This window comes from Agelaius tricolor, unplaced genomic scaffold (genome assembly GCF_023055355.1).
Source record: "Agelaius tricolor isolate 1412-34295 unplaced genomic scaffold, bAgeTri1.0.p SCAF_33, whole genome shotgun sequence".
Taxonomy (NCBI): Eukaryota; Metazoa; Chordata; class Aves; order Passeriformes; family Icteridae; genus Agelaius; species Agelaius tricolor.
In genome coordinates, this window is record NW_027269293.1 from 4,527,971 (window position 1) to 4,555,702 (window position 27,732).

Genomic DNA, 27,732 nt, shown 5'->3' on the forward strand with positions numbered 1-27,732 from the left:
CCAGCTGGGAGCCCTGCGGGTCAGGAATGGCGCCGTGGAAGAAGAGGGAAGCTTTGAAGGTGGCAGGGAGGCATTCCCACCCCATCCCTCACGCTGCGATGGGCACAGGTGGTTTTGGGGCCCGGGGCTGTACCCTGGATAAGGGACACTGCCCTAAGAGGTGCAGAGATGCTGGCTCTGGACCAGGCCTTGCCGTGCAGAGCCCGAGGTGCCAGCACAGGGCAAAGTCCCCTGGCTGGGGTTTGTGGTGCACCAGGTCACCAGAGTCCTCCCTGGTGCCACATCACAGGGGTGGAGGCAGCTGGCCCTGGCAATGCTGGGCCGGGGTTCAGGTGCCAGGGTCAGTGCTCAGCAGTGCCCAGCAATGCCTGGGGACAGGGGCACTGGCCTGGAGACCTGATGGGTGTGGAGAAGGCATCTGCCATAGGCATGAGCACTGCTCCCACTGCAGACACGGATCTGGCATCCACCATGGGCATGGACCTGGTATCACCACAGCCATGAATCTGCCATGAGCATGAGTGGGGCATCTGTCACGAGCATGGCATCCAACCGTGGTCACAAGCATGGCACAGCCATATCAGCCATGGACGTGGGGACAACATCCACCAGAGGCACAGATGCAGCCGCCATCACCATCACCACACATGGCATCACTGCCTCCCGTCTGGATGGCCTCCTGCTCTCGCAGCTGGGCCCTGAGGGGACACCTCAGCCCCCCAACGCTCAAGCCATTCAATGGCAGCTGAAGGGGGCAATTTCAGCCCACATCCACCCCAAACCTGAGCTGAGCCGGGGGTGCAGAGATGCCGATGGGCCGCTGGCAGAGGGGTTCCCCTGCTCTGGCACAGGCGGGTGGCAGTGGCAGGGGGACGCTGGGGCTGAGCCGTGGTGGCATTTTGTGTTTTGTGCGCTCCCATCCCTGCGCCGAGACCCGCCTGGCTCAGCTCCGGCTGCGGCTGGGAGGGGGCCGGGGCTGGGGGCGGAGGGGCCGAGCTCGCTCCAGCGCTGCTGTCTGACACGATTTTGCTGACGGCGATTGGGAACGGGTTCGCTGCTCTCGCCGGTCGGATTCGCTCCTTCCTCCCGGCTTTCCTGCCTGCTCCGCATGGATGGGCACGCAGACGGGACGAGGGCCGACGTCTCGCCTCGCTCTTGGCAGGCTCCGCTCGTAGCGCGGCCCCGGATGGAGGCAGAGCTCCCGGCCCGGTGCGCATCCCGAGCGGCCCCGGCCGGGGGCAGCCCCCGCGCTGCCTCCCCCGGGGTCACGGGAGCTGCCCCAAGCAGGTCACCCTCATTAGCCCCATTTCGGATGGGGAAACTGAGAGCGGGAGCAGCGCGGTGACTCCTCGTGGCACGCAGGGTCCGGCCCCGGCCGAGTCGCCCCTCCCTAAAGGCGGTCGCCGATTGCGGCTGTTGGGACAATCGTGACTGAATCGCGGCAGAGCGAGAGCGAAAAATCCTCCCCGAGTGCTCGGCGCAACCCAAAAGTATGAGGTTACATAAGCGGCACCACACCTGCCGTGAGCAACGCGGGACCCACGCAGCCATCCACGCACCCGCTCCCGCCGCCGGCCCTTTAACCCTTCGTGTGCGGCACCCCCCGCTCCGTCTCATCTCTGTTCACATCCCCCTGTCTCTTCCTGCATCCCATGGGGCACCCACAGGTTCGGGAATGGCCCGGGGAAAGGCCCAGGGGAGAAGGAGATGCTGCAGGGTCACCTGAGCATGTGCTGGGTGCTGCAGATCTGGGATTCAGCCCCACGGCTTTGAGGCCACATGAGTGGAAGTGGAGAGGTTCTACCAGAGCACGACCCCTTTTTCTCCTGATGGGGTCTCACCCCATGGGCTTGGCTGGGTTTAAATTGGGGGAATTTTCCTCACTCCCAGGAAAGCCAGAGCAAGGTGGAGCCAGCTCACTGGTGGCTGAGCCCCTGGAGTAACATTTGCTCCTAAGAGAGGAGCAGCCTTGACCAGGGCTGTTTCTGCAGTGGAGGTCACATAACATGCCCTAAAAACCCTCTCCCCCTCTCCATGCAGTGACAGGAGCTGGTGCAGCTCATTCACATCTGCCTGGGGCAGAGACCTCACCCCAGCATCTCCTGCTGCTGCTCCTGCTGATGGGAACAGTGGGGCTGGAGGGCCAGAGCTGCCCTTGGTTCCTGCGTGGTGCCAGGCCCAGACTCTGTGCCAGGAGCTGCACCCACCGGGACAATGCTGGGGGACAGGTCCAGCGGGGCTGGATCCAGCCCAGCCCAGGTGGCACCAGTGGCAGAGGACAGAAACGGCCACCAGGAAGGGACAAGGACCCAAAAACTGACACTTGCCACCATCCGGCTCTTCTCCTCCTGCCCCAGCCCCGCTGCCAAATCCTTGTGATCAGGGCCAGGGCAGACGGCGGGGCCCTGCCAGGCTGTGGCAGCTCTGAAGTGGCCACCAGGACCAGCGCAGCCGCCCCGGGCTGGCCCGGAGGTGAGCAGGAATTCCGGATGACACCATCGCGCCTTAATCACTGTTTGCTCTCCCTCGGGCCCCACCCAGCGAGAGGGGAACCTTCTGCCAGCATCGCCCGTCCCACACCCAGAGCCCCCCACCCAGAGCCCCCACCCAGAGCCCCTCACCCCGCTCGGGGCTGGAACAGCAGCCCCAGGCTCGGCGAGCCCGGGGCTGGCCCCGCCGGACCCCGCGGTGTCCCTGCCTGGGCTCCCTGCCAGGGCACTGCCAGGGCACTGCCAGGCGCCTGCCGTGACTCAGTTTCCCATCTGGAGTGGCTGAGCTGCCCGGCAGGGAGTGGGGCACGGGGTGAACACACTGATGGGGGCCTCAGCACTGGGGTCCCCACATCTCATCCTCGGGGGGGGGGGGGGGGATGTGCCCCAGGGCAGCCCCCAGGCTCAGGGCTGGGCAAGAGGGATGAGGGTCCTGTCCCTCAACCTCTGGAATGGATGGGGGGGTCCTGGGGGTCCCTCAGTCCCTGGAACGGATGAGGGTCCTGTCCCTCAGTCCCTGGGCTGGATGAGGGTCCTATCCCTCAATCCCAGGGCTGGATGAGGGTCCTGTCCCCCAGCCCCAGGGTGGATGAAGGTCCTGTCCCTCAATCCCTGGAATGGATGAGGGTCCTGTCCCTCAATCCCAGGGTAAGATGGGGGTCCTGTCCCCCAGCCCCAGGGTGGATGAGGGTCCTGTCCCCCAGCCCCAGGGTGGATGAAGGCCCAGCCATGTGCCCCACACTGGTCTGAGGGTGAGGGCAGCACTGGAGGTTGGGGGGGCTGCAGCAGAACTGCAGCACTTGCAGCCACTGAGCCTCATTGTGCCCCCCCAGCTGTGGGGGTGGAACAGGGGGCACCCCCTGCTCAGGGGCTGGGTTAGGGTCACTGCTTTGTCCTGTCCACGGTGCCAGTGCCACCCTCCCTCCCCCCCTGCTGCTGAAGTGCCTCGGGGCTGCAGGATGGGGGTCCCTCACTGTGCCAAAGCAAACGGGGCAGTGCCCTCAGACCACAGGCATGAGATGTGGCTGTGCCAGCTGTGCCAGGCCTGGCAGGCAGTGGGATCAGGCATGGTGCTGGGCACGTGGCCCCGCTGCAGTGCTGTGAGTCACTGCACCTCTGCTGCTGCTGCTTATGCAAAGGCTGGCACGGCACGGGCTGTGGGGCCAGGGGTAATGGGGCCATGGAAAATGGCTGTGCTGTGGGGCTGTGGGGTCATGGGGTGGTGGTGTGGGCTGTGGGGCCATGGGATGGGACTGTGCTGGGAGGCTGTGGGGCTGTGGTGTTCAGGAGCCATGGCATGGGGCTGTGGGGCCATGGGGTAATGGGGCCACAGAAAATGGCTGTGGTGTGGGGCTACGGGATCATGGAATGAGACTGTGCTGTGGGGCTGTGGGGTCATGGGGTGGTGGTGTGGGGCTGTGGGATTATGGAATGGGACTGTGGTGTGGGGCTATGGTTGTGGGGCTGTGGTGTTCAGGGGCCATGGCATGGGGCTGTGGGGCCATGGGGTAATGAGGCCATGGCAAATGGCAGTGGTGTGGGGCTACGGGATCATGGAATGAGACTGTGGTGTGGGGCTGTGAGGCTGTGCTGTTCAGGAGCCATGGCATGGGGCTGTGGGGTCATGGGGCTGTGGGACCATGGGGTGGGACTCTGTGTTGGGCTGTGAGGCCATGCTGAGTGGCTGTGGTGTTCAGGGGCCATGGCATGGGGCTGTGGGGCCATGGGGCTATGGGATCATGGGGCTGTGGGGTCATGGGGCTGTGGGGCCATGGGGAGGGACTCTGCTGTTGGGCTGTGAGGCCATGCTGTGTGGCTGTGGTGTTCAGGGGCCATGGCATGGGGCTGCGGGGTCATGGGGCCGTGGGTGTCATTCAGACACACTGTGAGTGCAAAGCAGAGCGTGGAGAAGGGGGAAACTGAGGCAGCAGCGGCGCGCACCCCTGCGTCCTGCAGCCCGTGCGGGGCTGTCCCTGTCACCGCCCGGGGCCGGGAGCAGGGGGACAGCAGGGCCAGGTGTAACCGGAGCCCCCGGGCTGGCCTGGCTCGCTCACGGCTCACGTAACGCCTGCCCGGTGCTTATGCAATTGCTGCTGCCATGTGGCTCTAAGGGACACCGAACGCCGGGCAATTACCCGGCCCCTAATCAGCAGCGACGCAGGATAACGAGGCTAATTGGAGCCGTGGCCAGCAGAGCTGCCGGGGGAGGAACATTCAGTCTCCCCCCGCACCCCGAGGGGTGTCCCAAGCAATTAGTGACTGCTGAGCCTTCCTCAGGGGCTGCGGGAGGGGGAACCGTGGCCGGGCTGGATCCCACTGTGCCCCGGGCAGCGGCTGTGGGTGCCCACTGGGGTGGAGCACGGCACCTCCATCCCTGCCTCATCCACACCCCTGCCTCCATCCACATCCCTGCCTGCATCCCATCCCTGCCTCCATCCACACCCCTGCCTCATCCCCATCTCTGCCTCCATCCACACCCCTGTCTCATCCCATCCCTGCCTCCATCCCATCCCTTCCTGCACCCCCATCCCTTCCTGCACCCCCATCCCTTCCTGCATGCCCATCCCTGCCTGCATCCCCATCCCTGCCTGCATCCCTATCACTGTTTGTATCCCTGTTTCTTCCTGCATCCCTGTCCATCTGCACCCTCATCCCTGTCTCCATCCCCATCTTTGTTTCCATCCCTGTCCCTCTCTCCATCCCTGTCCCCGTCTCCATCCCTGTCTCTGTCTCCATCTCTGTTTCCATCCCCATCCCTGTCTTCATCCTTGTCCCCATCCCCATCCCTCTCTCCATCCCCATCCCTCTCTCCATCCCCATCCCCATCCCCATCCCTGTCTCCATCCCCATCCCACACTGCTGTAGCTCACTGATGCTCCAAGTAGGTCACTGGGCCGTGGTGTTGTGTGACCGTGGGTGGCTGCAGGGCCCACCCTGGGGGGCTTGGGGCTCCCCTTGCCCCTGGTTTCCCTGGCCCCAGGCCCAGCCCTGCTCACCCCTCTGGGCTTGGTGGTCCCTGGGGAGGGGCAAAGGCAGCGTCTCCCTGGCCCAGGCTGCAGAGCCCTGACCCCCCTCACTGCACAAATGCCACCCAAATTGGCACCTGAAGGATGGTCCTGCCCTTCCAACACCATCCCCTCCCTCCCTGGAGCCCCAGGGGCTCAGCCCAGGGCGAGGGGTGCAGGGGCTCCCCAGGCAGCTCCCCCTGGCACAGCCCCAGCTCGGCACCGTCCGGGCACCGCGCGGTGCTGCCGAATCTCCAGCGTCATAATTAGGAGATAAACAGGAAAGAGGAAAGGGGCAGATTTCATATTCCGCCCCGATCCCCCCCGGGACAGATAAAAGCGGAGTGGGGGGACTCAAGGGGGCTTTTTTCCCACTTGTTTCTGCTGAATCAAACATTTTTCCTCCTGCTTAGAAGATTTCCTGACTCCCCCCGTTCCCCCCGCTCCTGCCTTAATGAGGTTTTGCTGTAAAAGTCTCCGAGCCTCAACCATGGCCTTGAGTTAATCTCCAGGCACCTTCAAAGCTGGGTTGTTCCTGCCCCCCCCACCAGCCCCTCCTTCACCTCCATCTTTTTGAACTTCCCAGCCACAAAATTGCTGAGTTTCATGTGATGCTGCTTCCCCCATGCCCGATGGTGAGCACAGGGGTCCTGGGACAGATGGGGGCACTTGGCAGTGACACAGTCCCTAGGGCTGGGGCAGGGATGGGGAATGGTCCCTCCAGGTGGAAAAGCCACCTGCCTTTAAGGGGAACCTCCAATCTGGGGTGAAAAGGGTAAATTTGGAGATTTTATTTTACCCCCATATTGGAATATTGTGGAAAGGCTGCAAAAAGATGGCTCAGGGCCACCAAGATGGGGGCTCTGTTTTCACCACCAATAGTGAGGCTCTGGGGGCTGGTGGCACTGGGGCATCACCCTGTGGGGCAGGCAGAGGATGTGGCAGGATAGGGTGGAGGTGCCAGGAGCATCCCCCCTCCAGGGCTCAGCTGGGGATGACTGAGGGACCCCAGGCTGGGGCTGGCAGCAGGAGAATGGTGCTGGGCAAGGTCCTGTCCTGCTGCCCACCCAGGGCTCTGCCATGGGGAGCAGCTGCTCCCTGGGGAAGGGGTTGGAAGCTGCACAGCCCCTCGGTGGCATCCCTGCTGCCAGGGCAGACCCTGACCCTCAGAGCACCCATCCATCCCTGCTGGGGGGCTCTGGGCACCCCACCCTGCCTATGGGTGCCCGGCCCTGAGCACAGCAGGTCCCAAACCCTGGCAATGGGAGCAGCAGGAGCAGAGCTGCCAGCACAGTGGGGTGCTGCCCTGTCCCACCCGTGCTGGGCCCTCGGGCACTGCCAGGCTCCTGCCCCCGGTGCCCCCAGTGCCCCCGGTGCCCCCGGTGCCCGTGGTGCCCGTACCTGGGCGTCCCGTTCCAGAGCCGATCTGGAGGCTTTAGTGCAAGTTAATCCCAGCAATCCCTTAATTCCAAGGACCAAAATAGGAAAGATCAGTAGGTCAGTGGGAAAAGCTCTTGGCCAAAGTTAACATGTTAATGCAGAGAGAAGGCGAGGTAAAGAGCAGGGAAGAGGAAAGTGCCCAGAAATCTGCTGCTGGCCCTCCCCATGCCCGGGCTCTGATCCCTGCATCCCGCTGGTTTGGGCATGCCAAGCCCAAAGGAAGGCTTGCCAGCTCCCCTCTGGTGCAATTTTGGGAAGGAAGGAAGGAAGGAAGGAAGGAAGGAGGATTTTCCCCCTTCCAGCGAACACCCCAAGGCCAGCAGCGGCATCCCCGGTGCGTTCAGCCCCGCCCTGCCGGGGCCGGGGCTGCGCCTTAGCACCGCTGAGCGGCCCTAATTAGGGCTTGGCAGGCGCCCTCCTCGGCCCCGTAAGCGCCTTTTTGGCTGCTGCTCTGGAAAAAGCCGCGCCAGAGGGCTTAGCTTTTAATGCAGCCAAAGCCCAGGTGAGCCGCCCACCGCTGGGCAGCCCCAGGGGCCGGTGCCAGCCCGCCCCGAGGGGCTCAGCCCTGCTTGTGGGTCCCAGCTCCAGCTGTGGCCTCGCCTGGTGGCCCCACACAGGACCCCCAGCCCTGCAGTGCCGGGGCTGCTGCTGCTGCATCCCAGCTGGAACCTCCCAAGGCCTTTCCCTGCATCCCCAGGTGCTTTCCCTTGGGGTTGGGTGCTTTTGGGCAATAATATCGCTATGGGAGCAGTTTCCTTAAATCCATCTTTGTTACCACAAGCAGCTTAGCACCAGAAACTCTCTTCCTCTCTGCTCTTTTAATACGATCCCAGCTTAGCAAAGCCCTGGGCTTAGCCACTGCCCCTGCAGTGCAAGTGAGGAGAGGAGAATTAAATAATATGAAAGGAGAAAACAAAGGGCTCTGCTTGATTTAAGCAGCTGGAGGGGGGGTGGCAGCAAACCAGCCCTGCCTCGGGAGAGCCACTGGGGTTACCTGAGGAGGGGATGCTTGGTGGGGTGATACAGGGTGGGGCCCCTCTGGGATGCCTCCTTTTTACAGGTCAGTGGGTCAGGGATGCTCTGAGGCTCTCAGCCATTGCTCCTGCTGACAGATCTCAAGGGAGACAAGGTGCCTCAAATACCTCACCATGCTTCCTCGTGGCAAATATCCCCATTTTCTGGAGTTTTTCTATCTTGGGCTCTGCCAGAACCAGCAAACAGCTCGGGAGAACTCAGTGTCCTTTGCAGGGGCAGCATCACAGCAGGACACAGGCCTTCCCCACATTCCCCACCCCACCAGAGCGGGGTGGGGGTCCCTGGCAGCCGGGCAGACCCTGCTCCCACCATGGGCTGGGGCTTCCTGCTCAGCCCGGCCTCGCAGCTGCCCGGGCTGGCTCCCATGGCTGCCACCGTGGCTCACCTTGGACTCCGCTCCCGGCACAGCCCAGCGCCCGCCGGGGTTGCTGGGGAGACGGGCTGGTTTATTTACCATCGGCTCTGCGATAAGGAGTGTGAAAGGAGAGGAGGAGCACATGGTGTCCAATGTGCCTGACCCACTTTTCCATCGCCCGGGCATTGCTCGCCCTCGGCGATTGGATTGCAGCGGCTGCGGAGCCCTGGAGCTTGGGGCGTCCCCCCTTCCCTTCCCTTCCCTTCCCTTCCCTTCCCTTCCCTTCCCTTCCCTTCCCTTCCCTTCCCTTCCCTTCCCTTCCCTCCCCTTCCCTTCCCTTCCCTCCCCCTCTCTCCCTCCCGCTCCTGTCGCGATCCCGCAGGTCTGGAGCAGTCCCCACAGGGAATTTCGGTCTCTCAGCCTTCACCTGCCGTGTCCCCCCCGCTGTCCCCTCCCCTCCGGTGGCACCGGCACCGCAGGAAGGTCCAGTGGCCCCTGAGCCCCAAACCCCGCCGTGCCCCGAGGGTTTCGCTCCCTCTCGTCCTTCCCGGAGCATCCTCCCTTCCTCCCTCCCTTCCTCCCCTGCGAGCCCCAGGTGGGCACACAGGTGAAGCATCCCCGGCTTCGGGGAGTGGGTGAGGATGGAATCCCGCGTGGGATCTCCACGGGGCCGCTCCCCCGGTCCGTCCCTGCCGCGGTGGCCCCGGCGGCGCTGGCACAGTGGCCCAGATCTGCCATTCCGCATGGCTGCCCCCGCTGTCCCCGGGGCCGGGCCCGCCGGGCCGGGCGCTCGCTCGGCGCCTCGTCCGCCCTCCCGCTAATCCGACATGACTCTTCCATTAGAGACGAGATGCCGGCAAAGAGCTTTTCGGTGTAGGAATTAACTCCTTCTCCCACCCCGCAGCTCCCTGACCTGGAGCGTGGGCTCCGGCTGCATTGCCTGTGTGGCCTGGGGTCTGTGGGATGGGGAGGGGTCCCCCCGTTGTCACCCCCAGCCTGGTGGTGGTGGCTGGTTCCCCGGGGGACATGGCCAAGCCCTCAGTGTGCATCTCCCATCCTCCTCCTGTGGGAATGCGGGATGCCAGCAGAGCCCCGGCACTGAGGGGGCACAGGGGGACAGAGAGGGGCACTCCCCGGGTGGCAGGAGGGGCCCCAGCCCTGTCCCTGTCCCTGTCCCTGTCCCTGTCCCTGGCTGCAGCACAGCTGCTTCCCTTATCGATCTTCTCTTGTTAATTATCGGCTCCAATCGAGCCTGATCAGAGCCATGGCTCCCTGTTGTGGTTTTGGCCATTCCTCCCCTGCCCTGAGGTGCTGGGGGTGCAGGGCAGCAGATGGGACCCAAAGGGGAGCTTGGGGAGCTGGGGGCAGGTGGGATTTGGGGGGCATTCCTGGCCAGGGGGTGCTCCCTAAGCAGGGGCACTGGGGACGTGGTGGGGACTGAAGGAGGGGAAGAGCCCAAGCCAGGAGTCAGCACATGGAGCCCTGAATGGCCCAAATGCCCCAGAGCAGAGGTGCCAGCACCTCACATGTGGCACTGGGGGACAGCAAGGGTGGCTCTAACAGAAAAGGAAGTCAAAACAGTGCAGGGTTCACTCTCCAGGACCAGGCACTGCCCCAAGGACAGCCACCTTCCCACACTGGGCCAGAGCTGTCCCTCATGTCCCTGTACCCCAGGAGCCATGCAGGGGTGGTGACAGCAGTCCCCAGTCCCCTGCTCCAAGGAGAAGCCCCAACATCCTTCCAGAAGGGAAGCAAAGCTGATCCTGCCTGGTGCTGGGCTCAGGGGAAGCACCCACACTCTGCCTCCTTGTGCTGCTCCATCGATGAAGAGAAGGATGGGCACTCGTACCCCTGGCCACCCTTTCCAGGGCTGGGGTCTGTCCTTGGATGGAGTCAGGAGCCTCCTCGAGTCAGGTCTCATAAGCTCTTGGAGATCTATTTCTCCCCCAAGATAGCTCAGCTACCTTAGAAGGCATAAAATCAGCAGGATGGCTTCTGTGGTAGTGTCGGAAACAAAAAGGTTCAATAAAAGGCAAAATAACAAACTCTGCAGGAAAAAACTGATCCAGGTGCAAGAGGGTCTTGCTCCTGGTAAAACACCTCACAAAAGGCATTGGTTTCTTTGTTCTCCTCTTTTTCTAAATTGCCCAGGTGGAACTTTTTGGCTCCTGTGCAATTAGCTATCCTTAAGTTTGAGGTGAAGTCCCCCAGGTCCTGTGAGATGCCTTTTCACCTAATAGAGGAGAGAAACTTCTGGGCTTCTTTCCTTTTTTGAGGGGACGAAGGAGAGTTTGGTGACTCCATCAACAGAGGGCACATTCCTATAACTGATATCCCACTCTCTCGCCTGAGGTCCTGGAAAATGCCCTAGACAGAGGGCTCATCCCCAGGACACAGAGGGGAAACTGAGGCACGGAGTGAGGAGGGGACATGCACCATGATGGGCTCTGCAGAGCTGGTGGCTCTGCTGGCACCAGGAGGGTGCTTGAGCCCTGTCCCTGCCATGGTGGGCTCTGCTGCCCTTGGGGCTCCCTTCAGAGGCAGCCACCCCCCAGCAGCCCCCCAGGCAGGGAGTGCTCAGGAAGGGCTGCAGCCAAGGGGGCTGCAGAGGATGGGGAGGAGCTGCTGTCCCCTGATGTTGTCACCATCACCTCCCCCCCCACTGTGGTGTCACTGCTCTGGGGACCTTTTGCCATCGTGGGCTGGGTCAGTTTGGGTCAGGATCCTGTGTAAGGCTGGCTGTGAGCACCTGGCTCACAGAGGGGATATCCCAATGGAGAGCTGACCTGGATCCCAGCCACCCGTGTGACTGTCACCTCCCATGCCTCTAATGGCCCTGGGACAAGGGCCTCTAGCAAGGAAACAACCCTGCAGCAGCCAGAGAGGACAGGACTGGGGACAGCTGTCCCTTGCAGTGACACCAGGACATCCCAGCCCAGGGAGGGCTCTTGGGGCCCCTCTGTGGTGCTGTGGGACTCAGAGTGGGGGACATCCCCCAAAGCCAGTTGGGGAGGTCACCCTGCAGACCCCGGGTCTCCTGATCCCCCCCAGAGCAGAGAGATGCCCAAAAGGACATGACCTCTCCTCCCACTCTGGGCAGGGCCAAAACATGCATTGATTATTTCTGAGGGACTCTCTGGCTGCAGATCAGGGTCTGTGATCAGTGATCCTGCCATCACTCTTCCTCCACACCGGATGGCTCAGACTCCATGGCAGGGTGGGGCTGTGGTGGCAGTGCAGGAAACGGTCCCAAAATCCCAGTGCAGAGCCCCCCATGAAATATTCAGGCTGCTCTGCACAATTCCCACCTTGCTGCTGTCGGAAGCACCATGAATATTGCAGGTGGGCATTAAAGTTTCAGGGCTGCCATGTTTCAGGACACTGCCACCACAGGAAGTCCCTCCACTGGGACATGTCACACCTTCTCCAGGCTCCAGTGTCCTCTTTCTCTCTGGTTTACCCCAAAAACTGGTGGTGGTGATGGGCTGGGTCCTTGAGGTGCAAACCAACAAGAAGCTCTTCACTGTGTCCCTGGAATGGGCTGGCACAGTTCAGGGAAGAGTTGCAGGACTGGGAAAAGCAGAAATTGTGCTCACCCCACCCCGAGGCTCAGCCATGGTCCCCAGTGCCCTGACAGCAGCGTGGCCCCACTCCTCCCCACTTCCAGGCACAGAAGGATGCCCTGAGCACCTCGCAGGGTTTCATCCTCCATGTCATGAGCTTTCCAGGTCAGTCCCCATCAGAAGGGACCATTCCCTTCTCATCCACCTGCTCTCATAACTTGGCTCTTCCCGTGTTTATATAACAGCGACGTCTCCTGCGGACTGGGGAGAGAATTGGCCGGGGAGAAATAATGAGGATAATTCAAGTCATTTGGGAAGACGAGGTTTTCGAGGTGCCCAGCGTCTTCCACCTTTTACATGTTGTCTCTAATCATCCGCAATCTCGGATGGCCATTGATGGAGCTCGTTGCTGTGGTGACGGATGAATAGCCCTGGGACTGTACCATGCCAAAAAAGTGCTGTCCTTTCCATCAAAACAACAACAACAACAAAAATATCGTTTTGTTCAGGAAATTAAGCAGTTTGCAACCAAATAGCAGAGTCTGAAAAGGCTCCTGCGTCCGTCCCTTCCTCCTGGCTCCCGCGGCTCTGTTGGGTTTGTCAGGAACATGCCCAGCACCCCGGAGGGTCCTTTGTGTGCACCAGACAAGGAGAAGGTGGTAATTGCAAGGGGGTTTCTAACCCACTGAGCCTTTTAAAAGGATTTGATGCCCCCCTGCACCTCTGTGCTGGCCCAGATGTGTGTCACACAGGCAGGGAGTGCGGGGCCGGGGGCGGGCGCAGCACTAGGTTAATGTGTTAGCTGTGCACAGCCAGCAGCCAGGGGACACGGCAGTGGGGGGGACCAGGCAGCAGGCAGGGTGTCAGGGCTCAGGTCCTGCTCATTCCCCAGGCAAGCAGCAATTCTCAGTGGTGAGAGCCAGCATGGGGCTCCTGAGCTGCTGAGAAGTGTGGCCAAGGCCAAACAAGGGTTTCTGCTGTTGTCAGCCTCTGTGGTTTTCCATATAAGCTCCCTCCCAGGCAATAGGACCAGAGCTCAGCTTCCCTTCCTCCCCAGATGCTTGGGAAGCATCTCCTGGGATGGCTGCTGGAGATGCTGCTCTCAAGCTGTGCCACTGGATGTGGGTAGTGCAGCCCTTGGGTCCAAGGCTGCCAGGCTGGGAGGGGGAGGCTTTGGGGTCTGCCCAACCAGGGATTGCCCCTGGCTGTGGGGGTTTGACCCTCCCAGTGCTGGAACCATGTCTCAGGCTGTTCACTGAGGGTGTTTGTAAAACCCCAGACTGGCTTGGCTTGGGAGGGACCTTAAAGCCCACCCAGTGCCACTCCTGCCATGGCAGGGACACCTCCCACTGTCCCAGGCTGCTCCAAGCCCTGTCCAGCCTGGCCTTGGGCACTGCCAGGGATGCAGGGGCAGCCCCAGCTGCTCTGGGCACCCTGTGCCAGTGCCACTGGGTCACTGTGCTGTGACACAGTGTATCCTCCACTTGTAACCCCCATTACTGCTCTGGGCTGCATTTTGAGCCAGAGGTCTGGTCCTTGCTGGCATCTTTGGTGCTCCCAAACACCACCCACCAGTGATGGGATCACAGAATCATAAAATCCTGGAATATCCTGAGTGAGAAAAGACTAACAAGAGTCATCCAGTGCAGCCCCTGTCCCTGCACAGCCACCCCAAGAACCCCACCCTGAGCAGCCCTGGGAGCTCCTGGAGCTGTGGCAGCCTTGGCACCATTCCCTGGGGAGCCTGGGCAGTGCCCAGCAGCCTCGGGGGGCAGAACCTTGCCCTGAGCTCCATGCCAAGGCCTGGCCCAGCTCCAGCCCTTGCTGGGCTCCTGTCCCTGTCCCAGAGCAGAGCTCAGCCCCTGCCCCTGTGCCTGCCCTGGGCAGGAGCTGCAGCCCCCGAGGAGCCTCCCCTCAGTCTCCTGGGCTCCAGCTGAACAAACCGAGGACAGGGATGGTGTGACTGGGAGCTGTGTGGCTCCAACATCCATCCTGCAAGAGCCTAAATAGCCAAAACCATCGCAGGGCAAGTGCCCAGCTGGCAGCCTGGGAGAGCCCTGGGGCACAGCAGGGTCGGAGCCAGGCCCTGCACCTGGGGGCAGCGGGAAGGAGGAGGGAGGAGGAGGGATGGGCACACGGAGAGAGAACATTTTAGACGACCTGAGGAGGAGAAAGGCGCTAAGTTCCCTCAGATCCAGCCCCTCGCCGGGCATTGCTCTGCCAGCCGTCCCCAGCGCCCCCCACCCTCCCTGGGCTCAGGCAGAGCCAGATGGAGGGAGGCGCATCCTGGCTGCGCGGAGATCGAGGCGGTGAAGCGGGCTGGGGAGATTAACTCCACCGGGAAAACAAGCTCAGCAGACGCGGCGGAGCTCAGGACCCCTCTGTGTGCGTGTGTGTGTGTGTGTGTGTGTGTGCACACGCGTGTGCCCCGAGCACACACGGACACACACGCACAGAGGGAACGGGGCGCTCGGATGTGTTTGTGTGCTTGTGTGTGTTCGACAGAGCCGCTGAGCCCGCGCCTCGCCTCGGAGGGGCAGCCGGGTATTGGCGATGTGGCCTCATCCTTTAATTGCTCTGCTTTGATAACAGTGATAATTGGCTGGAAATCGATACTGTTTTGCTCCTGTTTTTCCCATCCTGTCTCACCCAGCCTCCCCTCCCTTCCCGGACGCCGTCGTGCTCTCTTTAGTGGGTGACATTTAAAGGCCGTGCCACAGCCATTAGATAAGCCAGGCGGAGAAGATGCTGTGGAGAGAGAGGGCTGATGCCGGCAGGGATGGGGGCAGCTCCCCTCTCCTCTCCCACGGCTCAAGGACAGATGGACACGATGCTCCAGCAACACGTCCCGGTGCTCTGGGAGCCACAGGGGTGGGGGGACCGCTGGATCTGGGGGTGAGGGGAGAGTGAAGAGGGAGAGAAACAAACCCAGGCTGTGTCGGCCAGGAGCTCCCTCCGGCTTTGGCTCTGAAAATTGTGCCAGAACATCACGGGAAAATGTGTATTAATATCACACTGCCCAGCCTGCCCTGCTCTGGTGCCCCCTGCCTCCCCAGCACAGTGTCCCCAGCTCCTGCCATGCTGTCTCAGCCACGGGTGGGATCTCAGAGCCCCCAGGTCAGGCACCTCCTGATCCCCTTGCAACTGCCCTGAGAGCAGCCCCTGTGCTCCACCTGCCCAGCCAGGGCTGCTGGGGCTTTGTCCCCCCAGAGGGTGCCCTGATCCCCAAAGCTGAAGGGGTTTTTTGAGGAGCAGGACAGCAGCACCAGAGGGTGGGTGGGGAGCCCCAGGAGCCAGGGGCACACTGGGCTGGAGCTGGCAGCCCCATCCGTCTGCAAGAGCCAAGGGACCTCATTAGCCAAGGGAGCCTTGTTGGCTGAGTGACCCTCACTAACAAAGCAGGGTCCAGGGACCCCCCCCTCTGCAGGGCTGGCAGTGAGTGAGGGATGCCTGGGAGGCTGCAGGTGTGTGAGTTACCTGTGCCCCCACTTCCATGGGCACCTCTATGCCCTCACTCCCCGGTTACCTGTGCACACATCTTCCCTGGTAACTCCTGCTCACACCTTCCCAGGGTACCTGTGTATTCACCATCCCCATGGAGCTGTGTGCCCACCTCTAGGAGAACCTGTGTGCCCACCTTCTGTGGGTATCTGTGCTTTCACCTTCCCCAGGTACCTGTGCCCCTACTGTCACTGGGTACCTGTGTGCTCACCATCCCTGGGTACCTGTGCACCCACCGTTCAAGGGTGCCTGGGAATTCACCCACCTCAGGTGCTTGTGCACCCACCATCTCTGAATACCTGTGTGCCCACTGTCTGTGGGTACCTGTGCACTCACCATCCCTGGATATCCCACTGTCCCTGGGTACCTGTGTGTTCACCATCCCTGGGTACCTGTGCGCCCACCGTCCCCAGGTACCTGTGAATGCAGATTCCCCAGGTACCTGTGCACCCACCATCCCTGGCTACCTGTGTGCCCACCATTTGTGGGTACCTGTGCCCCCACTGTCACTGGGTACCTGTGTCCTCACCATCCCTGGGTACCTGTGCACCCACCGTCCAAGGGTGCCTGTGAATTCACCCACCTCAGGTGCTTGTGCACCCACCATCTCTGAATACCTGTGTGCCCACTGTCTGTGGGTACCTGTGCACTCACCATCCCTGGATATCCCACTGTCCCTGGGTACCTGTGTGCTCACCATCCCTGGGTACCTGTGCACTCTGCATCCCTGGGTACCTGTGTACCTACCTTCCCTGGGTATTCACACCCACCATCCCTGTGCACCCACCCTCTGTGGGTACCTGTGTGCCCACCATTCCTGTGCACCCAACCTCTGTGCCCTCACCCTCACTGGGTACCTGTGCACCCACCATTCCCGGGTAGCTGTGTGCCCACCATTTGTGGGTACATGTGCATCCACTGTCCCTGGGTAGCTGTGTCCTCGCCATTCCTGGGTACCTGTGTGCTCACCTTCCCCAGGTACCCACACCCACTGTCCCTGTTCACTCACCCTCTGTGGGTACCTGTGCACCCATCCTCTCTGGGTACATGTACACCACCCTCTGTGCCCTCACCCTCCCTGGGTACCTGTGCCCTCACCCTCTGTGGGTACCTGTACACCCACCCTCTGTGCCCTCACCCTCTCTGGGTACCCGTGCCCACGTCCGTGGGTTCCAGGTGCCACCTGGTGGCCGCGCTCCCGGCCCGGGGTGCTGTCACTGGCAATGTCCCAGCCTGTCCCCGCAGGTTGCTTTGCGCTGCCCCAAAGGCTCCCTACGGCACCCCCAGAGCGGAGCCTGGCCCGCGCCTCTCTTCAAACCGAACCCGGGCCGAACCCCGCCGCAGCTCAGGGCACAGCTCTTTGTAGGGCTTTGGGCAGGGAGGTGCTGGGGAGACTCCCTGGCAGTGGCTTCCCGGGGGTTTTGCTGCTCGGTGTTCTCCAGCCGAGCTGGGAGCGGGCGTTTTCTCCTGCGGGGTCTGCCCCCATGGCAATGGCAGTGGGGAGGGCTGGACCCCCCGGGAAGGGCTTGGAGGAGAGTCCTGGAGCCCAGCACGGACACACGGGCTCGGAGGGGAGTCCTGCACGCAGGGCTGGGCACACGGGCTCAGAAGGAAATCAGCCCCCTGACCAGCTGGGCCACCTGAGCAAAGCTTTGACTGAATAAACCCCCACATCCCCCAGTGCGTGCTGAAGAGATGCAGGAACAGTTTGTAGCTGGGAATCCCTTGCAGCTGGAGCATCCCACCCATCCTATGGATGGTGTATGGCCCCAAACCCCAGAGCTGGGGGTCTCAGCCCCTCTCCTGCCGCTGGGGCAGAGCTGGCATCCCTCCCCTATGGATGGGGTGTGAGCAGAGCGCTGTCCAGGCTCTTCCCCAGCAGTTACAGCCATGTCCCAGTTACCCCAGTCCCCTGCCCTGCAGCTGGAGCCCCCGCAGTGTCCCAGCCCCTATAACTCGAGGGACAAGGGTCTCACCCCCCTTCCTACAGCCTGGGTGTGGTTGTGACCCCTCTCTCTGCAGGGGAGCGGGCTGTGTCCCACCCCACACACCCACGTGAGGCTCTCAGGCCCTCAGCTATAGACAGGGCACATCTATAACCCTGGCCCTACAGCCAAGGGGGTCAGAGCTCCCTCCCCTACAGTCAGGGCACACGTACACCGCAATCCCTGTAACCAGGAGGTCCCAGCCCTCGCCTCCATTGCTGAAGCACACCTATACCCCAGCCCCTGCCCTATGCCCCTATGGCCAGGCAGGGAGGGCTCACAGCCCCCTCCCCGCAATTCTCAAAGCCCACCGACACTCCTATTCCCACAGCCGGGGGTCACAGCACTCCCCGGTATTCCAAAGCCCACCGACACTCCTGTTCCCACAGCCGGGGGTCACAGCACTCCCCGGTATTCCCGGAGCCCACCGACACTCCTGTTCCCACAGCTGGGGGTCACAGCACTCCCCGGTATTCCCGGAGCCCACCGACACTCCTGTTCCCACAGCCGGGGGGGTCACAGCCCGCTCCGCTTTGCTGAGCACACCCACACCCCAGCCCCTGCCCTGCACCCCGCCCGTGTCCCCGAGGGCTGTCGCAGCCCCCTGCCCTCGCCCCGGCTCGCACCGAGACCCCCGGCCCCGTCCCAGGCCTCGCGTCCCCCCCGTCCCGTCCCCCCCGTCCCGGGCCCTCCCCGGGGGAGGCGCTCGGGGCCCGCGCCCGCCATGTTTCCCGGCAGCGCTCCCTGCCCGCCGCCCGCCTGAGCCTCCCGGGGCCGGCCCGGCCCGGCCCGGGGCCGCCCGCCCTTCTCCGCCGCCGGTGAGTGGGGCCCGGCCAGCGGGGCCCGGCCCGGGGCTCCCGCTCCGCGCAGGCCGCGGAGCCTCGGCCTCGATTAGCGCCGCGGGCCGGGAGCGGGGAGCGGGGCCCGGCCGCGGCGGGCGGGGGCGGCGGGCCGGGGCCGGCCGCGGGAGGGGGCGAGCGGGCGGGGGTCTTTCCCCGGCCGGACGGGGGGGGTCCCGGCAGCCTCGGGCCGCCCGGGCACGGCGGGGGCCGCGGCTCGGCCCGTCCGGCCGGCTGGGCCGTGCGGCGCTCGGGGAGGGCTGAGCCCGCGGCCCCTTCTCTTCGCAGGGACTCGATCGACAGCAGCTCCCCAAGGTTTGTCCGTGTGGCAGCGGGCGCCAGCCGGGACCCCCGAGGGATCCGCGGCTGCCGGGGCTGCCCTGGCTGCGAGTGCCCGAGGAGAGGCCGGTTCGGGCCGGGAGGGTCCCGGTGTGGCCATGGGAGCGCTGGTCTGAGCTCTGCGGGGGACCCCCGGGTGCGGAGCCGAAACCCGCATCCCCCAGCTGGGGACGAGGAGGGATAAACCAGAGGTGATCCGGTTCCGTCCCACGGGAGCGCTCCTGGCAGGGTAATGGTTTCGTGTTTGTCTTGTTTATTCCCTCGGTGAAGCAAGTTTTGTAGGAGCAGGAAGGGAAGCGGCAGGGCTGGCTGGGAGGTCGTGGGTACTTCATGCACCCCACAAAGGCAGCACTGCTGGGAGCTCCTGGTACCAACGGCGTGGCTTTGTGCCCGAGCTGGAGCCACCCGCACCCACCATGGTCCTGCGCACATCCTCTCCCCTTGTTCTGTGTCAGAGTTGGACTGGCTGCAGCCACGTTGTCCACACACATTGGAATTGTGTGTGGTTTTTGTTTGTGCCTCATGGTTCTCATTTGGAGCACTGTGGTGGGTTTGGCCCTGTAAATGCTACACCGTGTGTGGCTGGAAGGGGCTGGTTCCTGGGGCTGGAGGTAACTGCATGTGATCCAGAGAGAAATTATTAAGATTAAATTTAAAATTAGGTTTCAGTGTGTCGGCTGTTTTCCCTGGGAAGGTGTTCTGGAATCACATCTTACTGCTGGAAAGAAAACCTTATCCTTATTTCCAGCCTAACCATGCTAATGTTCCCCTTACCCACGTATGTCAGAGCAGAGCGTCAGTGGGTTCTTTCTGCATCGCTTGCGTCATCTTCCTGAGAATTAAAAAACTAAACCAGGCTCGAAATGAAAACCAAAATGTGACTGACTGGGCCTGCACTGGGCGTGTGAGGTGTGGGTGTTCACGGGGGGGGCATCGATAGTGCTGTGGGGGCACATTTGGTACCGGTGCAGAGCGGATTGTTGGGGTCTGACGTGCTCGTGTGTCACCGGGAGTTTAGGGAGCCTCGTGGTGCAGCAGGGAGAGCTGGGAGCCAGTTCCTGTTGGCTTTGCAGTCTGGCTCTGGGCAGCTGTGGATGACTTAGGGCCCCAGGACATGGATTTTAGGAGCCCTGAGTTGCTCGAGGGTCTGGGGGCCTGGTGTGGTTGTGCACGTGCAGGAACCGGGCTCTCTTGGGATCCTTTGTGCTCCTTCCTGATCAGCTGCAGCACACAATGCCCGGGTGCTCAGGCCCTCACAGCTGTTTATTTCTGATTGCTGGCTGCAGCTCGGTGCCTCGGAGGGGCGAGGATGGCTCAGGAGACGAACCAGACGCAGGTGCCTCTGCTGTGTACCACGGGCTGCGGCTTCTACGGCAGCCCCCGGACCAACGGCATGTGCTCCGTGTGCTACAAGGAGTTCCTGCAGAGGCAGCAGAGCAGTGACCGGATAAGCCCTCCAGGTAGAGGATTTTTTCCTGGAAATCTGTCTTAAATGGGTGTCTGGATACAATCTGTGTTCAGCATGGTGCTGGTGCCTGGCCACTAGCAGATTTACCCCCTCCTAGAAAAATCATATTTCCTTTTCTATGGATGCCCAAGGCTCTAAATCAGGGACCCAAGCCCTCAAGCACTTCTGTTCCTTGTCAGGAGGGACACTTGCTTTCTTCCCAGTCCCACCAGTTTGTGAAGGCCCATCCCAGCCAGCACCTTCCAGTAAACTGTAGAATTTCACATGTGATAATGGTGATCCCAGCTTTCAGCTATTTCCTGCTCCCTGATTAGGTGCTGACTGCTGGGAACCATGACAAAGCCCCACAATGAAATTTTATTTGGCCTATTTTTATAATATTCTTATCTTAACAGTATGATATCTAAAAGCCATGACTTACAAGGTTTGTTTCCTGCACTTGGGATGGGAGCAGGGGAAGGATGCTCTCTGAAACGTGAGCAGGGATCTCTTTTGCTGGGGGTTCGTGCAGATGCCACGTGTACAGAGTGAGAAATGCCTCTGAGAGTTCTTCCACAGTTTATTCCTGGGGGTCATGGAATTCATCATGGCTTCCCTTGAGTCACCCACACAAAATATGCTCAGGAACATGACTTTTCCTGACAAAGGCTCTTCCTAAGACCCCAGCTTAGATCCTCAGCTGACACAAACCCATATGTGCCTGCTGAAGCTTGTTCCTTTCAGCAGATGAGGATCTGGTTCTTACACCTTGGAGAAGTTACAAAGTGCCATTGGGTTCAAGATCCAGACAGCTCTGGTGTCCCATGCACAAATTTGGAGAGTGTAGGAACAGGGGTATGGGAGTGATCCCAACAGGGGTGTGCCCTCCCAGCTCCAGTAGGGAACAGGAGTGTAAGGCCTGCTGGAAGTGCTCGTTCTGCTTTCTCCTTGAGTGTCCAGCACCTGAGGAACTTGCTGATACTTCCCAGAGATTTGACCAAGCCTGCTCTTGTCTCACAGCACCCAGTGGTCCCAGCAGCAGCCCCATGGCTCCCGAGGCCATCGCGGGACAGCGCGCAGAGGGAGACTCCACACCTGAGGATGCAAAAGCCAGGTAGGGGCAGAGTCTGGAGGGGAGGGGATCTAAACCCTGCTTAAATCCAGCTCTGGGACACAAGGGACAGGCTGTCATCCTTTATATGTCTGTGAACAGGCTGGGTCAGACTTTGTGTTATGACTCTGGTTTATTTGGAAGATTGAAATGTCCCTCAATCTGCTGCTGCTGCTGTCTGATGAGTAGAGTGAGGTATCAGAGGGTTGGTAGTAAATTAAGTGACATCTTGGTTCTCCTGCAGCCAGTGTACCTTGTCTGTCCCTGGCTCTGTTCAACTGTTCAATTTCTGCTCAGTCCCAAGTATTGGGATTTTTGGGGTTTTCCTGCACAGGGCCAAGAGTTGGACTTGGACGGATCACGAGGACCATCAGCTCAGAATGTGGTGTGATTCTAAGTGAAAGCACCTGCTGATGACCCAGTCTGGAAGCTGTGACAGCAGGATTAGAGACCTTGGGACTGTTTGATGGGGAGGAGGACAGAGCTGCACTGAGCTCTACCATCACATTACAGCCCTGACTCATAACTGTGTTTTCCTGCCCCTGGACTTGTTTGGATAGGCTCTTGCCTTGTCTTTGAGATATAATTGGGTGCAAAAGGAAGCTGAGATCATCATAGATTCATTCCATTTATGTCTATAAAGAACTTTGATCCCCGATCTCAAGGGGAATTGACCTGCTGTGCTCCTGACCTACTTTTGAATATAAGGAAATAAACTTTATGGGCTGAAGGTCTCTCCCACATAGCTGTCTATCAAATGAAAATACTTGTGTTTTCTCTTTTTGTTTGTCTGCTGCACATGCTCCCAGCGCTCAGACTCCTGTGACCCATCAGATGACGGCCATGAGCATATCCAGAGAGGAAACCAGCAACGAGACAGAGGAATTCAGCAAGACAGATGAAGCCTCATCGGCTTCTTCCTCATCAGGTAGGGTGGTTGGTTTGTCCTTTGCACAGATCAGAGTGACACTGAGGCTCAGGAGTCCATTGGAGCAGCAGGGACAGCTGCTGACCCCGGGGTGTGTCCCCTCCCGGCAGTAAAGACACACCTGAGAGCTGAGGAGGAGACTTGTTTTGGTGACAGGGAGGAGAGCAAATGCTGTGCTCGAGGGCAGGCTGATAGAGATTGCTCTGTGGGCTGAGGGCTGAGTGGCTGCCAGCCCTGGAGTGGCTGGCAGGAGGATAATCTTCCATGACGCCTCTCCCAGCGAATGGCAGCGAGCCCGGAGCGTCCCACAGCCTGACGCGGCTGCTGCTGCCGGCACTCCCCTGCCAGCTCCCGAGGGGGAGGAAGGGAGGCAGATCCATCCGAGCCTTGGAGAGAGGTGACTCCTTTGTGACACTGCCTGGGGGTAGTGGAGGCCTGTTGTTGTCACCCCCTGTGATGGGGGAGCGTGTCCCTCGGGGGGTGTTACACAGGGAGTGCCCTGACGTGATGGAGGAGCAGCAGAGTCATTGCCCAGTGTGGCACATCCTCCAGCTGATGCCATAAGCAGGTGATCTGCATGCAGACACCCTCCTTTGCTCAGCTGACAGCTTGCTTGCATTGAAAGCTAAAAAAACCCAGGAGCTGTTGGTTGCTAAAAAGCCAGGCTCTAGTCACCACACATGGCTGGGCATTGTGGGTAGGTAATCTCTGCTTGCCTGCAAGCCCAGGAGGCAATTTACAACAGGCAGGTGAGAGGCTGTTAAAAAGAGGCTTGGGAGAGCCTGCCCCTTTCATCTGCCTGGGTAATTTTTAGGAGGCTGTTTAGGGTAAGCCCCACAAAGCTGTCTCTGTTTTGTCTCCTCAGAGCAGCCTGCACCACAGGTGCTCCAAGGAGCAGTTGGAGCTCCTCCCTCCTGTTGACTTCTCTAACCTGCTTAGGTACTGGAGGAAATCCTGCTAAGCATCAATGACCTTTAACAATCTGGCTTTGAGAGCTCAGTTTTCCCTTTGGTAGATTAGAGGCAGTGATGGATATCTGTGTAAAGCATTCTAAGACCTACATTTGGGGAACACTTACATAAGAGTCAGCAAAAATAATTAGTAGTACTTACAAGGGGTTAATTTTTTTTTCTCCCTGCAAAGATTAACTGTGGGCTCAGCTGACAGCTGTGTTGCTGTACAGCAGCTGAGCTGTAGTGACTATCCAGTCACTGTCCAGTGGCCACTTCAGCTTTGGATTTAAGGCATTTGAAACAGAGAGGAAGCTGTGAGGTGGAGATCTCAGTGGAACAAGGCAAATCTCCCAGTTTGTGGTATGTCAGCCAGGGCAGAGTGCACACAGAGAGTCATCAGAGCCTCAAGCAGCTCCTGTGGTAAAATGAACATTTGGTTTATCAAGAAGGGCAGCAAAACTCTTGCCTCTGTTTCAGGTACCCTGCTTGAGATATCCCAGAACACGGCTGAGGGCAAGACGGCTTCGGAAAAACCGAAACCGAAGAAGAATCGCTGCTTCACCTGCCGGAAGAAGATTGGGCTGACTGGTAAGTGCCTGGCTCTGGGAAAGCTTCCCTGTGCCCTAAGCAGCCCAGAGTGAGAGCCCTGTGAGCACAGTGCTGTGGTGCTGCTGGGTTTGGAGGGTCAGAGGCTGGAGGTTCCCCCCAAATCCATCCTGGGGCCGTGGTGCTGCAGGAGAGGAGGGAGGGGAGCTCCGACCTGCAACAGCACTGGCTGAGGCAGCAGCCTGGGGAACATCCCACTCACTGCCAGGGTCCTGGCAGCCCTTGGGAGCAGGATTGGATGCAGCAGCACCTCTTGGTTGTTCCTGCTTCTTGGCAGAAGCTGCTGTAGAGGAAGGCAGAGCTCGCTGTGGATCAGAATCCGCTCCCGGTCAGGTCTGTGGTAAAGCTTTCGTAACAGTGACATGAACTGAGCTAGACCCAAATGGAAAATCTCTCTCCAAGACTCATCCCATTTGTTAATGCTGCCTGATTTCCACTGTTAGCTTCCTGAGAGCAGGATGGCTCTCAGCATGCAGGCTGTAAAGCTGGAGGGAGAAGTGCTGGGATGGTGTCAGGGCACTGCTATCAATGGGAAAACAGCTTCTGGAAAGTGAAGCAATTAATTTGGCTGTGGTTTGTTAATAAAAACATCATTCCCCTAAATTATCTCTGGCATTTAATGCTTCTCTGGAAGAAAGTTAACTCTGGAGCTGTGCAGGTCATGTTGTTCTGGCAGAGCACTTGCTCCTGTAGCCTGCTTGGGGCATCCAGCAGCCAGGGACTGACTTATAAGAGGCTTTGGCCAAGTCTAGACTGAGAGTTTGAACTTGAGTTTGCCTGGAAATCCACGGGCACTGTCCTAGAATAGAGGTAGGTTTATAAACCTGGATCTGGGCTGGGTGCTCTGTGCCCAGCCTTCAGCTTGCAGAGAGGATTGTTTTCCTGGATGAGGGTTTCCTTTAAACTATGAGAAATTCTCTTCTTTAGGATTCAACTTAGAACTCCTGTGAATTCAGGGCATTAGGATAAAATGAGTTTTCTCTACCAGGAGTAAACTGGCACTTTGGAGCAAGGTGTTTGTGGGCTTTACAGCCTGTAGTTGGAAAAACATGAAGGGACAGAGCAGGATTCCCTGCTGTCCTGCAGCACATCCCCTGCTTGCTCCCTGCCTTGCTTTCCCAGTGTGCTGTGTTAATGGTAGCACTCTGAGCATTGTTCCTGAGTGAAGTGACTAAAGTAAGAATTTTGAAGCCTTAATAGCTCAAACGTAAGGGGGTGATCCTAAGGTGGTGACAGCTCTGCTGCTTGCTGCTGGTCAGCCCAGCTGCTGCTGTGTGACCCTGGGGAGCTGGACTGGCTCGGAGGGCTCAGCTCCAGCTCGGGCTGCCTGGGGAGCCTGGTCTGGATCAGCACTCTGGCACTCTGCAGTGCCTGGCACGTCCCTTGTCCCCAGGGAATGTGGACAGCAGCTGCTCTGGGAGCCTTTCCCACCATGTGACAGCTGGGGCTGCCCAAAGCACACAGAGCTCCTGAGCCAGAGCAAAGCCAAGAGCCACCCGTGGTCTTCCCCAAATGAAGAGTCCCTTTGGCCTGTGCAGGCCCCCCTCCCTTGGCCCTCTCTCTCTGCATTGGTGGCATTTCCTGGCCTGGCAGGAAGGAGCCAGGCCCTGCTGCCTTCCTGCCCAGCTGGATGGGGTCTGATGTGGCTTTGTCCCTGCTCTTCCTCCCCTCAGGCTTCGACTGCCGCTGCGGGAACCTGTTCTGTGCCATTCACCGGTACTCTGACATGCACGCCTGCCCCTACGACTACAAGGCAGAAGCTGCCGAGAAGATCCGCAAGGAAAACCCCATCGTTATCGCCGAGAAGATCCAGAAGTTGTGAAGGGGTCTGAGCAGCTTGAACTGCAGCCAGGCTGCCTGGTGCTCCTCCCCTTCCTCCCAGCCTTCCTCCTCCTCCTCCTCCCAGCCCCTGCGGCGGTGCGAGGGTGGCTCCGGCAGCGCACACGAACCGGCACCTGGACACGGGGCCTCCTCGCGCCTCTGGCAGTCAGTTGGTGTTCTCCTCTCCCTCCCTGCCTGTCCGACAGCCACAGCTCAGCTGATGTGTTCTCAACCAGCTTCCCAAAGGAAAAGGGACCGTCCTGCCCCGCTGCTCTGGCTCTAAGGCCTCGCACTCGCCTCTTGCCGGGCACTGCACGGTGGGAGCAGCCGGGCTCTGCTGGGCTCAGCCGGGCTCAGCCTTTCCCTTCCCGGCAGCTCCAAGTCCTGCAAACCACCCAGGGCTTGTGGCAGCAGTCCCTGAGCAGCCTGGGCTCTGTTCCCTCTGCCTGTAGCCCCGGGAGCTGGGGGATCCTGGCAGCCCGGCTGCCGTTTGCTCCCCGGGAGGTGTTTGCTGCCCCATGCAGAGAAGTTGATTCTGTAGTTCCAGCACCCCAGACCCCTCTCCCCACCCTCTGTTGCCGCTGTTGGAGAAGCACCAAGGGGGCTGAGCAGTGATGCTGGCACAGGGAAGATATTTTGTAGTTTGAAGTGACGTGGGCAGGGCAGGACCTTCCAGAAGGTTCTGCTCGCTGTCGTGTGCCTCTCTCCACAGGGAGGGAGCCAGGGACACCCCTGCTCCAGCCTCCTGCTCCAGCACCCCTGGATAACCCCGGCTGCTTTCCCAGCAAGGTGTGTGTCCCTCAGTGCTGCCTGTGCCTGCTCTCCTCTCTCCCCTCTTTCCTCTCCCCTTTCTCCTCTCCCTTCTCTCTCTCTCCCTGCCTTCTGCCTTACACGAGTCGCTCTCATCAGGGTTGTGCACAAAGCTCAGGTCCCACACCTCTGCTTCTGGACTTGTCCCTGCATCCAGGTGATAGTGGGGTCCCCTCCTCCCATGTGGGCCATGCTGGTATTGGGGAGAGCTTGGGGAGCCCACCCAGCTGCCCTCCTCTGCCTCCTCCCTCCCTGTGGGCTGAGAGGCAGGGCCAGGTCCCCAGGAGATGCTCTGCAAGCCAGACAGAGGGAACTGGGGCACAGGAAAAGTCACAAGGAGGATCCCAGGGTGCCCAGAAGTCCAGGTGGGGGCTCAGAAACACCCATGGAGAGACCCAGGGAGCAGGGAGAGGTGCTTGGAGGGCTCTGGGCTCAGTGAGAGAATTCCCTGAGGTGCTGGAAGGCCCAGGGAGGGCCCTGGGGTGCAAGGGAAGGCAGAAGGAGAACTTTGGGGTACAGTGAACATGCTCAGAGGCCTCAAGCACCCCAAAAGCCACTTGGAAGGCTCTGGGGGTGCAGACACTCACTCACACAGGAAGGGAGGTGTAGGAAAAACCAAATGCCACTCAGTACCACCTCCAGAAGGAGCACCTGGAGGGCTCTGTTGGGAGGACCTGGGGCTCAGGGATGCAGCACAAGGCAGGCAGAGGCTCCTGGGGCACAGCCACAGCCTCTTCCATGCCCAGGGGATTCTTGGGAATACCAGGAGCAGGGCTGTGGCCATGGGGCTCTGGTTCTCAAGCAGAGAAGCCCGGCTGTGTCCCGGGGGATGAGCAGCAGCCTCTGTCCCACTCTGCTGGCCATCCCACGCTTTGGAAGCTTTCCCTTGGTGTCAGCAGAGCTGCAGGGCCCAGCTGGGGGAGATCACAGCAGCTCCTTCCTTCCAAGGGCTGTTTTCCTGCCCGGCTTGTGGCAGTTCTGCCCAGGTGCTGGTGGGGGAGATCCCTCTGAGTGTTTGGTTTCTGCAGTCTGCTCCAGCCAAAGCAGTGTGTGCTCTGTGCCAGCTGCCAGCAGCATCTGAACCTCCCAAACTGCTGCAAACCCCCCTTCCAGCACTGAGAGGAGTGAGGCTGCCTCTCACCAGCCTTTTCCTCAGGTTTTTCCTTCTGGATAACATTGACATCATGTCTGGAGCACGCAAGTGGCTGCACCCCTGCACACACCTGGGGAGCTGGAGCTGGTGCGTGGCCAGGCTGGGTTTGCCACAGAGCTTTTGGCTGAGGATGATCCCTCACCCTCGGGGGATGCAGGAATTGCAGCCACCAGCCCCAGGAAGTGCAGCAGCTCCCATGGATCCCTTGGGAAAGCCCACAGCCACCTGCTTCTCCAGCACCGCCCCTTTCCCTGTTCTCCCTCCCTGTCCATGAGTGTAAATACAACACAGTCTAGTTTGCTTGGATGCTGTGGGTGCTCTGTTTCAGGCAGGAATGTCTGTGGGGCTTGGC

At 60.4% G+C, this 27,732-nt stretch overlaps 1 protein-coding gene across 1 annotated transcript; it reads left to right on the forward strand.

Moving 5' to 3' along the window:
* The first annotated feature begins 18,031 nt into the window (after nucleotides 1-18,031).
* Nucleotides 18,032-27,686, forward strand: LOC139602393 (AN1-type zinc finger protein 5-like). The gene is made up of 7 exons (XM_071452223.1): nucleotides 18,032-18,191; nucleotides 18,501-18,780; nucleotides 19,838-20,011; nucleotides 21,019-21,112; nucleotides 21,919-22,037; nucleotides 23,468-23,578; nucleotides 25,270-27,686. The coding sequence occupies exons 3-7, from the start codon at nucleotides 19,861-19,863 to the stop codon at nucleotides 25,416-25,418; spliced, it is 624 nt and encodes a 207-aa protein (XP_071308324.1). The 5' UTR covers nucleotides 18,032-18,191; nucleotides 18,501-18,780; nucleotides 19,838-19,860; the 3' UTR covers nucleotides 25,419-27,686.
* The last annotated feature ends 46 nt before the right edge of the window (nucleotides 27,687-27,732 follow it).

Coding starts and splice junctions, on each gene's coding strand:
- LOC139602393 (XM_071452223.1), top strand. CDS start 19,861: ATGGCTCAGGAGACGAACCAGACGCAGGTGCCTCTGCTGTGTACCACG. Junction 21,113..21,918: donor CCTGAGGATGCAAAAGCCAG/GTAGGGGCAGAG, acceptor ACATGCTCCCAG/CGCTCAGACTCCTGTGACCC. Junction 23,579..25,269: donor GAAGAAGATTGGGCTGACTG/GTAAGTGCCTGG, acceptor TCCTCCCCTCAG/GCTTCGACTGCCGCTGCGGG.